At 43.0% G+C, this 13,179-nt stretch overlaps 1 protein-coding gene and 1 long non-coding RNA gene across 2 annotated transcripts; one reads left to right on the top strand and one right to left on the bottom strand.

Annotated features, from left to right (window-relative positions):
• Nucleotides 1-1,023: 1,023 nt before the first annotated feature.
• On the bottom strand, nt 1,024-11,312 carry LOC142796376 (uncharacterized). The gene is made up of 3 exons (XM_075886837.1): nt 10,892-11,312; nt 8,701-8,850; nt 1,024-1,255 (listed from the first exon to the last, which is right to left on the bottom strand). The coding sequence occupies exons 1-3, from the start codon at nt 11,306-11,308 to the stop codon at nt 1,136-1,138; spliced, it is 687 nt and encodes a 228-aa protein (XP_075742952.1). The 5' UTR covers nt 11,309-11,312; the 3' UTR covers nt 1,024-1,135.
• On the top strand, nt 10,299-11,460 carry LOC142796377 (uncharacterized). The gene is made up of 2 exons (XR_012893795.1): nt 10,299-10,777; nt 10,903-11,460. It is a non-coding gene; the product is annotated as an uncharacterized LOC142796377 (long non-coding RNA).
• Nucleotides 11,461-13,179: the final 1,719 nt, after the last annotated feature.

The raw sequence follows: 13,179 nt of genomic DNA, 5'->3' as shown, positions 1-13,179 counted from the left end.
AAGTTAACTTAACCTAAGGGTATCTTTAACTGCTACAAATATGCCTTGTTGAGGTGCTGCTCGTTTTCTTCCAGAATATTGCTGTCTGAGACATCATGTGAAAAGCGTCTACCACATCAGCATTTATATGGCTTGCCAAGTAACGTTTGGCCGAACCTTCCTTTTTTTCACATTTCGTTTTGCAGTAGACATCCTAGAATGTAAGCGCTGCTGCAGTGTGTGTGACTCATTGTTATGAATTGATTCTTGCATGTTTAACCTCACACTTCTATTTTTTTCTTGCAGCAATGAGATGCTTCACATATGCCTGCGGTGACGTTCTGCTGCGCTAGCCTGATGGAAACACCAGCTGCGAAACTTGAGCTCTTCAGAATTGGAGAAGTTGCCCTTCTCTCACCAATGATGACACAGACTGCCCTATGCTACAAATTCAAGATTGTTTTTCCACGGATGACGCAGAAAACCTTTGATGTATTATGGTGTTTGTTTAGTGCTGGCTGTGGTGTGGCGAAGTCTACTTTTACGTGTGGTCACACGTCGCCTCATAAAAAGAACAATAAAGCATTTATTTTCCTTTCAATATTGTCCACTTTTTGTCTTAGAAGCACCCAAGCAGTGCTCTTTCAAGGAGCTCTCGCCATGTGTTAAGCGTGTGACAAGCATACTCGAGATAAATACTCATTTCCCCAAGGAGTAACTGGAAGCATGTGCCGTTGGTTTTCAGAGAGTAACTGCGAACACGTGGGAGGAACGGTAAAGAGTAACTGTTGCTCTTAGAAGAGCAACTGGTGGGAGTAATGGTTGGTCGGCAGGGAGCAACTGGTGGGAGTAACTGTTGGTCTGCAGGGAGGAACTGGAGGGAGTAACTGTTCATCCCCCGAAGGAGGAACTGAAAGGAGAGCAACGGTTCCTCCCTCTGCAGTTACTCCTTTTAGGAGAGTAATGGGAGTGGCAATGCAATTGCTCCCTGAAAGGAGCAACCCCTATACCCCTGTTGCTCCGTTTTGGCTTAGAGTGAAGGGTAGCCGGGCGTTTCACAACGCCGGCCTCCGAATGGTCTTCGAAAAAAGAATCTATAGGAATTTATAGGAACCAAGTCTTTCTGCCATGTAAAAGCCATCCATACTCGACGAACTTACCTTTTGATCTTGTGCCCAGTGTGGCTGAGTATGAGAAGTGCCAGGCGAGTCGAGAGGCCGCACTCTTCCATGGTCAGAACGATTAGCATGGCGCACAGGAAACTCAACTGGCGGACCTGCGACAGCGTTGCTCTCCTTTACATGTGTATTTATCGAAAAGGAGACCTCACGCGAGTAGACAAATATGCTGCCAATTGTCATAGTGTGTCATTGGCATTGTGAGTGGTTTAACTATCACCTCGTGGTGTGTTCCGGCGATGCCATTACTGGCCAAACCTGCACTATCCACCAGCAATATCTTTGAAGTATAAACTGTAAGAATTCTGCACCCATGTTGACACCATTTAAACCATAAAAAGCACCCAGCCATCCTAACTTTCAAATTATCAGTGAACTAAGGGTATTGCTATGCGCTCAAACATCAGTGTCCACTAATTATTCTATTTTTTATGCAATTTTATTCAAACAATTATTATTCAGCCATTAACACAAGCTCACGAGATGCTAGAGATACTACCTCTATGTCATTAGGTAAGTTTTGCGCATTGTTGAGCATTTCTATGTTGAGCTACATTCACAACTTTTGAGGTCACCCGTAGGTGGCGCCATCTCTCGGTTACAGCAGCATCTTGCTCCTGCTATAACCGAATTGGGAAAACATGAAAAAGCTAATATTTCGTAATAAGTTAGTTATCAAAGGTGCCTCCGTGATCTCTACAGCAGAGACCTACTGCAACACTTTCCCGAAATGTCAGTACTACAAAGCGCGTGGCTTAATACAGTGGAAAACCGCCAATTGGAAATACATGCTGCCCAATTGTAAAATATCAAAGACCCCGGGAAGCCACGTGGCCTAATGTACCAGATTGCTTATGAGAATGTTTAATGAAGTCTCAGCTGTGCAGACCCGGGAGCCATTTTTGCTTTCACGTTTCCTTCATAGGAACTAATTTTTTCGCATATTTGCCATTTAGTATCTGGTTGAAATTTCCGGAGCCCTACACTACGGTGTCTCTCATATCATCATCAGCAGCAGCAGTAGCAGCAGCAGCAGCAGCAGCAGCAGCAGCAGCCTGACTACGTCCACTGCAGAACAAAGGCCTCTCCAGTGTTCCGCCAGTTAACTTGGTCATGTGCTTGTTGCTGCCAATTTATACCCGCAAACTTCTTAATCTCATCTGCCCACCTAACCTCCGGTCTCCCCCTAACCCGCGTGCCTTCTCTGGGAATCCAGATAGTTTCCCTGTTACCAGTGGTTACGCTGTCTACGCGCTACATGCCCGGCACATGTCCATTTCTTCTTCTTGATTTCTGCTATAAGATCCTTAACTCCCATTTGTTCCCTAATCTACTCTGCTCTCTTCTTGTCTCTTACGGTTACACCTACTATTTTTCTGTCATATACATATCGTGATTTTGGGACGTTAAACCCCACGTATCAAATCAACCCACTGCCTATCGGCAAGCCACCGTTGTCACCGACGAAAGATGGTGCTAGGTGCTAATGTTCCAAAACTGTTGTTGTGACAGTTACACGTGCACACTAAGTAGAGGCTCATAAACGCGAACTGCGCGGCGCGCTATGCTCATATGACGAAAACCTTGGCAGCAACAAAAAGATGCCGATAAAATGGCAAATGCTTCTATCTTATGGATGTTTCTAGTGGCGTTTTATCACCATCCAGGCCTTGACCGCCTCAAAATATTTGCGAAACACCAAAGGATGTAGATGCCACACTTTCACGTTTGTTAATTTCCATCCAAACTGTCAACATACAAAACGCAAAACTTCTCTGTAGAAATAATTTTGCCAGACCACAGTAATCTCTTTGACAAGGAAAATTCTGTAGTAACACCAGCGCACCAACAAACGCTATTGGAACGTAGCATAGACGCAAACAGTGACAATGTACAATGAAGTGAATGCAGTGTTCACACAGCACTGTTTTGCGAACATTACTTGTGACGTTTCGATGACGCTTCTCCGGTTACGCTTGTGCCTTCAATCTGGATATTGGCCTAATTGTATTGCTGGAATTCTAAAATCATTATTTCGTTGTATATCGCGGATTCTGCGCACTAAATCAATGTAGTCACTCAGGAAGCCACAACGCGCAACATTTCGATGAAGAGTGAGAGAGATGATGCAAAATAAATGTTTTAACGTTGCGGAACATATGCGTACATAGAATTTTTTAAAAGAACTGATATAAAACTTAGGACACAATTTCACTGTTGAATCAAACCGACGATACCATTTCAGTAACATCTCAACAATTGCAGCCACAAATACCGCCTGAAAAGTATTAAATGCGAAGCATTTCTTAGTGAACTTCGGCGACTTTGAGCGTATCTATCCATCTATCTATCTATATATCCGCTTACTTTTGGGTGCTCTCGTGATCACCTCCTAAACTTGGTAGGAACCAAAATGAGCATTGGAGGGTAAGATGATATATGACGCGCAGGTTCAGACATGAATATTGTCACAATCCCGTCGCGTACGTCGTCGAACACTTCCCATCACACAGTGGCACATACACACGGCCGGGTATGTGCCACTGGTATGCGGGTATGTGCCACAAGTGATTGACACTTAGTATCTACCTAACGACGAGAACACACATGGACAATTCCAACGCGTCAGCGTTAGGCAATACCTGACATCGGTAGCGTCGACCCAACTAAGTCACAGAATGAAGGTCAGTGTTAAGAAAAGCCTGAGATTGGCAACGCTCACCTCCCGAAGAATGCAAATAATGAACATCAGGGTCCCAGCAGGAATCGAACCCAAGCATTCTGCGTGACAGTCAAGCATTCTACCACAGAGCTACGGCTGGACTCAGAACTACTTTTCAAATAGACGCTAATCTTCGTGAAACGTCAATGGTGGTTGCAGTACTGCGTATCCAATTTTTAAAAAAATTACATATGTAATCCTTTGACACCGCCATCTGGTCGGGCTAACGTCAGCTGTGGTAAGGTGTCATGCGCTGAAGCTTCTGGTTTCGATGATAGGCATTTTCAGTTGACATCGTTGCGCCAGTGCAAACAATTAGTGTTATAAACATCTGCAACTCTTGAACGTTTGTCTGTGCGTGCAACAACTATATATATATATATATATATATATATATATATATATATATATATTATATATATATATATATATATATATATATATATATATATATATATATATATATATATATATATAATCAGCATGATTTTATTGCATGTCACTCAACGACGAAATTGAAACATGGTCACGTTCTCTCCGCATGCTTCGCATAACGTCGATTCCCAGGTACGTGGAATCGGCCGAATATTTTAATTGAGTATGGAGTTTCGTGAAAGTGCCAAGTCGGAAATAGAAGCATAATATGATTATGTCATCCCACGGGTAACATTTACGTTACGAGTTCTGCGCACAACCAGAACCCCACAAAATAACATTGCACAGGTTTACCCGCTTACTGACTTGGTGTGAGGCAGTGCTAGTGAGTTCATTATCATTTGTGTACGTTGCCGAAAAAATACTAGAGTGGGCGAGAGCCCGTTTTCATTCTTAAAGGACAAACTTGTTTTGTAACACGTATCTTGCCTTCCTCTAAAAAAATTAGTTATTAAAATAGAAACTAGGAGCCCACTGAACTTCGTTACAATCATTAAAATCACGTTATTCTTGCTTTCTGTTTAGACATGCATTGAATCAACGCCCATCAATCTTGCACGTCCTAGGTTTGGCAACATTCAAAGGAGGCAATTCGGCCAGTTGGTGATTCCCAATTGACTATACGATGATTAGGAAAAATTAATTGGATCCCACATACATTGGGAACCCATGTTATGCGAAGCAAGCCGGATGAATATAACGGTGTTGTACTTTTTTATTGAGTGAAACCTCGTTATGTGGCGCTAAATATATGTCTGAATACGCACGCCAAATCGCGTTAAACGGCCGCACACGTTTTATATAACCAGTTGTTTCCAGTTGCATAACAATGACAACAGCAACATGAATATTAGCAACACCAGAAGCCCTAAGCTGATAGGAGGCTCTAGTGCTCGCGAAGACGGTAGCCCTCGACAGTGCTACATGCCTCAACTTCCGCGGAAGACACCTAAATACAACTGACGTTAACTCGTCGTGACAGCTATAGCATAGGGGTACATATGTAAGAGTTAACAAATTGGATAGCGAGCGCTGCAACCAAAATGGACGTTTGACGAACATTTGTCGAACATCTTCATTTGAAAAGTGGATCTGAGACCTCGCGTGGCTCTGGGCAGAATATTTGGCTGCCTTGCAGAATGCAGTGGCTCGATTGCAGCTGGAATCCTGGCCTTTATTAAATTTGAAGCATTTCTTAGCGAAATTTGGCGACGTTGAGCGTATCTGTCTAATATATGTTTATCTAGCCTCCTGAGACATTTAGCTCTCCTGGCTGTTTCGATGATGTGATCTATACCAAATATTATATGGCATAAAATGATTCTATGGCGAGCATAACGAACTCGTCATAACATGAAAAGCATGATATATGTCATGAATGTCATGATTTACATGTAATGGCCTTGCAGTGGTTAAGTTCACATGACAAATAGCAAAACTGGTATGGTATAGCATGACTGCATTGCGAACATAACTGAAAGGCCTTAACGTCGAAATCATGACATGCATGTCATGTAAGTGATGACTACACGCCACGTGCTCAAGGTGCGCTCGCAGTTGTTTCGCAAGCTTCAGATATACCAAGTTTCTTATTACGTGACGTGAATGTATGGCAAGGATATAGGACTGGTGAGAGCAAGATAATCATGACATGCGTGTCATGTAACAACGTGACTGCGTTAGACGTTCATGATGCGCTCACTGCCATTTCGCTAGCTTCATATATACCCAATTTGTTAATACGTGAAATGAATGGCCGATGTAGGTAAATGACACGTCCAAACATAATAATCATGGTATGCGTCTAATTAAAAAACATGACTGCATGCTACACTCATAGTGCGCTTGAAGCCGTTTCGTTAGCTCCTCATATACCAAATTTGGTGTTACGAGATGTGGATAGACGACGAAGGTCTATGAGTTGTTCAAACATGATAATCATGGCATGATTGTCATAAAAGAACGTGACTACATACCACGCTCATGATGCACTCAAGGCCGTTTTGCTAGCTTCACACGAATTTAGTACTACGTGACGTGAACGGACGGCGGAAGTAAGTGACACATCCAAACATGATGATCACGATACGCGTATTATGAAAACATGGCCTTATGCTAGGCACTTACAGCATGCTCGCGGCCGTTTCGCTAGCTTCACATACAGTTAAGCAAAAAGTGCGATTCGGCCTAGTTGGAACATATCCATCTTGTTGTTAGATTGCGCCTGTTTGTCTTCCTTTCTGTGTCCCTGTGTGCTTGCGCAAAAATTTCAAGATAGATATATACTTAATTTGGTGTTACTTGACGTGAAGGGATGAAGAATGCAAATGCCACGTGCAAACATAATAATCATAACATGGAAGCCATGTACGACATAATATACATGCCTACCACAGCCGGTGCTGGTATTGCAAACGTTAGTGGAGCCATGGTTACGCGACAATAAACAATATCCTTGCATCTCATCTCAATACCTGACTGCGCATAACATTTCTACTTGTGTTTACTGTGTACTACATACGTGTGCCTCGTAAAACTGAGCCGATTTATAAGTGACCTATACACCGTCTTCATTCGTGCTCCGCATATCAACGATTGCCACTGCACGTGGTACCCGCCAATTTTTTTTCTTGGCTTTCGTCCGATCAACGCTTCCGAAGTCAGCATTTTTTTATGTCTGTTTTCGCCATTCGTGATAAGATTTAAACTGTCAATCACCTGTGGCACATATCCGCATATCAGTGACACATACCAACCCGCGGGTATGTGCCACACGTCTGGCAGAAAGGGTTCGACGATGTACCTGGCGGGATCATGACATGATTCATGTCATGACCAGCGAGTCGAACTTGTCAAACCATCTTACCCACCCATACTGATTTTGGTTTACCCGAAGTTAGGGTTGTTACTACGAGAGCACCCAGACGTCAGCGCATAGATAGATAGATAGATAGATAGATAGATAGATAGATAGATAGATAGATAGATAGATAGATAGATAGATAGATAGATAGATAGATAGATAGATAGATAGATAGATAGATAGATAGATAGATAGATAGATAGATAGATAGATAGATAGATAGATAGATAGATAGATAGATAGATAGATAGATAGATAGATAGATAGATAGATAGATAGATAGATAGATAGATAGATAGATAGATAGATAGATAGATAGATAGATAGATAGATAGATAGATAGATAGATAGATAGATAGATAGATAGATAGATAGATTCTCGAAGTACCTGCAGTATGCAAAGAAATGCTTCACATTCATTATTGGTTTTTAGCCACAGACATCTTTACCGTTGAGTACGTTGAGTTTTTTATGTCTGTTTTCGCCATTCGTGATAAGATTTAAACTGTCAATCACCTGTGGCACATATCCGCATATCAGTGACACATACCAACCCGCGGGTATGTGCCACACGTCTGGCAGAAAGGGTTCGACGATGTACCTGGCGGGATCATGACATGATTCATGTCATGACCAGCGAGTCGAACTTGTCAAACCATCTTACCCACCCATACTGATTTTGGTTTACCCGAAGTTAGGGTTGTTACTACGAGAGCACCCAGACGTCAGCGCATAGATAGATAGATAGATAGATAGATAGATAGATAGATAGATAGATAGATAGATAGATAGATAGATAGATAGATAGATAGATAGATAGATAGATAGATAGATAGATAGATAGATAGATAGATAGATAGATAGATAGATAGATAGATTCTCGAAGTACCTGCAGTATGCAAAGAAATGCTTCACATTCATTATTGGTTTTTAGCCACAGACATCTTTACCGTTGAGTACGTTGAGTTTTTTATGTCTGTTTTCGCCATTCGTGATAAGATTTAAACTGTCAATCACCTGTGGCACATATCCGCATATCAGTGACACATACCAACCCGCGGGTATGTGCCACACGTCTGGCAGAAAGGGTTCGACGATGTACCTGGCGGGATCATGACATGAATCATGTCATGACCAGCGAGTCGAACTTGTCAAACCATCTTACCCACCCATACTGATTTTGGTTTACCCGAAGTTAGGGTTGTTACTACGAGAGCACCCAGACGTCAGCGCATAGATAGATAGATAGATAGATAGATAGATAGATAGATAGATAGATAGATAGATAGATAGATAGATAGATAGATAGATAGATAGATAGATAGATAGATAGATAGATAGATAGATAGATAGATAGATAGATAGATAGATAGATAGATAGATAGATAGATAGATAGATAGATAGATAGATAGATAGATAGATAGATAGATAGATAGATAGATAGATAGATTCTCGAAGTACCTGCAGTATGCAAAGAAATGCTTCACATTCATTATTGGTTTTTAGCCACAGACATCTTTACCGTTGAGTACGGCAGTGCGGCTGCTCGCACGTCGGACAACTCCAGCAGCGGCATGCACAAAAAGGGCAGCAGCGAAGCCATGGGTGCCGCCACCAGGTCCATCGTCAATGACATCATCAGAAGTAGGCCCACGCTGCCTGCGCGCCAGGACTGCGTAACACCAAGACGCGCAGTCTGAACAATAAAGTACTTGGACATCTTGCTTGGCTTGCTTTATACTTTTACAAAACACAAAATTTTCGATGTCAATCAGTACCTGTCGTCTTCGCAGACAACCAGTCAAGGCGGAAACAACTCATCTTTGCTAAAGTTACGCAGAAATTATTTACAAGAACTTGATTATCTTTATTCTCTTTCAGTGCAGGTTATATTGGAAAGTTATAAGGCACTGCAGTATTTGGCATATCCTATTTAGAAATCCCAAATTAGCGCCTGATTGAAGGGACGCTAGAGTGCGTCAAAAAGTCAGTTTAGATTGTTGAATTATTCTTTAACTAAATTCTGCCACTGATTTTATTATAGGTTACACATTGGATCAGGAAATGATGATCAGATTTATTTTTATTGTACGCGTGCCTATATCTCCGTGCTTAAAAGAACACTAAAGAGAAACAGTGAGTTGTATTAGATTGATGAACTACACTCTTAGATCTCTAATGTCACGAGTTTTATTGTCATAAGTTCATCATTCTCGCGGGAAATCAAGGTTGAAGTTTCAAGTTTCGCACCGTAATCTGCATGCGTGACGTGAGAAATTTCCCAATGTACTTATACTTACTCGACAATTGCTCAATGAAATCATTTGATACTTCTCATTTATGTTTGTGTATGGTACCCATTACAGTGTACTTCAATATTATCGATAAGAAGCTACGGAGTACCCAGTAGACGCCTTCAAATATTGATGAAGTCACGGTTTTTGTTATGGAAATCTTAAGGTGCATTTCTACCCGATGTTTCTTTTCATGCGTTTTATCGCTTACCAAGTGTCGTGTCATGGTAAGAGTTGTGTTATCGGTATTGCTAAATTGTACTTTACTAATACCCGCAAAGGTGTTTTGCTTTTTCATGTCCATTCATATGACTTTTAGGGGAACAACGCAAGTTTTTAAGTGCTTTCTTCTCTATATTTTGACCATATTTTCCCAAAAAACACCTAAAACTTGTTAAGTTTGGTATGTGGACCTGCAAGAGATCAATTTACTTTATTTTTACTAACTAATAAGTATGTAGGCCATATCAATCATCACGAAAATAAATTTCGTCGTGCACGATTCGTACGGGAACTTGTATGTGGCAGCATAATCTGCGTTTAGTTTTTGCATGCTCTCTCGCTTACTGAGCATCTACTTGTGTGAAGAGTGGTGCTTTGGGATTGTAATATTACTAGATATGAAAATAAAGTACACCCTGCGGTGTTGGTTATGTACCGGTAATAAAGAATTATCTTATAAATACTCACAATATCTTGAATTTCGCGCACGGAACTACGTAACCATTATCAGCCACAGCGTATTGAATAGCTCCAGAAATGCAGGCCTAAATAGAGTAGACCTGCATAGACACCTATAGAGCATGCAGTTTCACCACAATAATCGTTCATGCAGGTTTTATCTTCTCAGTGTGACGTCACCGAGTTAAGGGCGTGTGGCTGCTGGCGATTTCATACTGTCGTTTTAGGAACAATCTTTTCACTCGTGCAAACAGTAGTTCTTCATGAAAGGAAACACGCGAGCTCGTGGTGTTTGTTCTGGTGCGGCTGCCTACAGCACCCTGAACCGACTAACACAGAAATAACGTCCGCTTTTGGCGGCAGCCCCCATGGCGAGACAGGAACGTAGCATAGCAGCGCTTGTTCAATGGCCGTGACTCGTTATTATGTGGGCCGTTAGATGACGCCAAAAGTGGACATGCTTTCTTTTGTGGTGCCTTAATAGCATTATAGGTAGCCACCGCGGAGCGGTGTCTACGCGCTCGTGTTTTCACCTTCATCGAGGACTACGGTGTGCTTCATGTGACTTGCCGTTTCTCGGGAACGCATTGTGACGCAACCCTCGTTCAACTTACCGGTGGCAAGGTATTTCTTCTTTCACGTGTATACAAAGTCGACGCTGTGTTACTTTCATGGCAGTTATTTGAGATGTCTCCATGGTCTACGAAAGCATTCTATGTCTCGTGGCCGAGAACGCACCTTTTCTGCAGAGTTTGGGACAGCAGCCAGCCAGAGCACGAGCAGGAGCAGCGCGACGGTGGCCAGAACGCGCACGCTGCTCTGCAAGCGCTGCGTGTCGCCGGTGTACAGGTCCTGAGCCAGCCAAAAGCAGTCCAGCTGCGACAGCAGGTCGAACAGCCGCCTGAGCGGAGCGCCGCGCGAGAGTCGCCGAGGCAGACTCGGTCGGCCCGCGCCGATGTCCGGCAGCTGCGACTCTGTTCCGCCGGCTCCGTCGATGACACCAGCGGTATCTTGACCCGTCGTAGCCTCGACAACGTCGGCGGACGTCTCACCACTGACCGCGCGAACATTCACGAAAGGCGCGTACGACGCTGCAACTGCAATGGCGGCCGCAGCCGCCGTTCCACTCGAAGACAGCGAAAGCGTGCGTCGCATATCGGAACCTAGGAATAGTATTGCTATGCGTCATAATGCCGTTCGGAACAGCGATGGTAATTAAGGAGATGACGCTTTTATAATAATAATGCTATTACTACTACTACTACTGCAGTTGTGTTTTGCTATATAAACTATGTAGACATTCTAAACATGCTCTTGCCGTTTCCGTCATTGTTCTAGTAAAGTATCAATCGATAAGATCCCTCCGCACATCGCATATTGTAGCTGCGGGTTAATACGCTAGAGTTCAGGTGCAATGAACGGTGCTCAAGCTGAAATAAAATAAGCTACCATATATCTTCCTCACACGGGGGGTACTACTATGCTAGCACAAAACTTTTTAGACGGGTGCGGAAAAGTATATGAACATGCGTCTTGAATGTTAAAAAATTGTACGAAAGTAGTAGTAGAGCATGAGGTACTATTCAGCTCGCACCCACACATATTGTCACGCATTCACGGGGCATCAGGTAACGTTTCCTCATCTGCCAAGCCTGCCGTCGATAGCTATTCAAGCGGAGTGAACGTCCTACTCGTTTTGAAAGAACGTGGAGTGTGTATACGAGTGGGGGTTGTCACCCGAGCAGTAAATTGATGATTAGGGCGTGGTCTGGGTAACTGGCGCACCCACTATCATGGCAGGCAGCAGCGATTGGCTCAAATATTCATCTGCGTGTTGTGCCCATAAACGTGAAGACACTATGCGAAAACCACTTTTCTACATGAAGTGTTCATGTTCTCTTACACCAGCGTTTTGAAACATTACGTGAGGCTTGATTCAAAAGAGCTAGCTGCAAGCTTAGCTTCATTTAACACTTCCATATGTTGCTATCGCTATTGCTTTTCTGCCCCGTGGTCATACTGATTTTGTGCAATAATCTCTGCCACAATCGCGCAACCGCAATTCGCATGTGCGCACGAGTATATATGTATAGTCACCGATAAAGCGGCTGAACAAAACGACCGGTATAAAGTGGCTAAACACGTTTTCGAGCTTGAGTGATGTTATTCATGGGCTTTGTAAGCCCGGTACGCAAGAGGATAATCTGACAGCGTGCGGTACCACATAAAACCACATGCTCCTCACGTAATTCTGCCCTGTGGTGTTACAGTTTAAGTAGACTTGCGGACATACGCAAACCAATACCCCGATCGCTGGCGTGTCTGCATCTCGGAAGGTCTCAGCAAACATGCACCCTTTTATGCTCTGTGTCTTCAATGTGAAGAAACCTCACGAAAACTGCTTCTTTACCTGGAGCCGTTGTATTTTTTAACGCCACCTAGACTTTCACGAGATCAGATGTGAAAGTTTTGGCTGCCATTATACTGACAACACCGCAAAAAGGAACAAGGGATAGAAAGAGAAACAGATGAGTGCTACTTGCCAAAACATTCGCATGCTTTGGTTAGCCTTACTTTATATACCAATTGTAGTTCTTGCTTCACCCTTGCCGTGAAACTGCAATTTTGTTTATTTCTATTATACTTTTATTGATGGCCGGTGAGAAACCATGATGACATTCTTTCAATCCACGTCTCGAACCGAAGATTGGCCAGAAGGCTCGTTTACGTGCGCATTCTGCCGGCTCCAGCACGGAAATTCTTCGGCCGCCGAAACTGGGCATCGTTCCTGCTGCTTGCCAAGAACGCCAGTGAAATACAAACTGCTTTACAGCAGAAGTACTGTTTTAGTCAAGGCCGTTGAAACTACGAGTACTAGCGTCCATTATCTTCAGCTTCAGTTGCAACACTGTCTGAATGAACACGAGCAAAGTGTAATAAATTACTCATATGCTCGTTCTTAGGTCTTTTTCAAATAGCGTACGCAAAGCTTCACGTTAGCGTTTCACGCCACTGCGCATGCGTCG

The sequence above is a fragment of the Rhipicephalus microplus genome, chromosome 2 (genome assembly GCF_043290135.1).
Source record: "Rhipicephalus microplus isolate Deutch F79 chromosome 2, USDA_Rmic, whole genome shotgun sequence".
Taxonomy (NCBI): domain Eukaryota; kingdom Metazoa; phylum Arthropoda; class Arachnida; order Ixodida; family Ixodidae; genus Rhipicephalus; species Rhipicephalus microplus.
This window is presented reverse-complemented; position numbering and strand designations above follow the sequence as displayed.

Excerpts from the sequence above, each read along its gene's own strand:
- LOC142796376 (XM_075886837.1), bottom strand. The coding sequence starts at position 11,308 with ATGCGACGCACGCTTTCGCTGTCTTCGAGTGGAACGGCGGCTGCGGCC. Across the intron at positions 8,851-10,891 it reads TCCCAAACTCTGCAGAAAAG|TCCTGGCGCGCAGGCAGCGT; the intron begins GTGCGTTCTCGG and ends GGTGTTACGCAG. Across the intron at positions 1,256-8,700 it reads CCGCACTGCCGTACTCAACG|GTCCGCCAGTTGAGTTTCCT; the intron begins GTAAAGATGTCT and ends ACGCTGTCGCAG.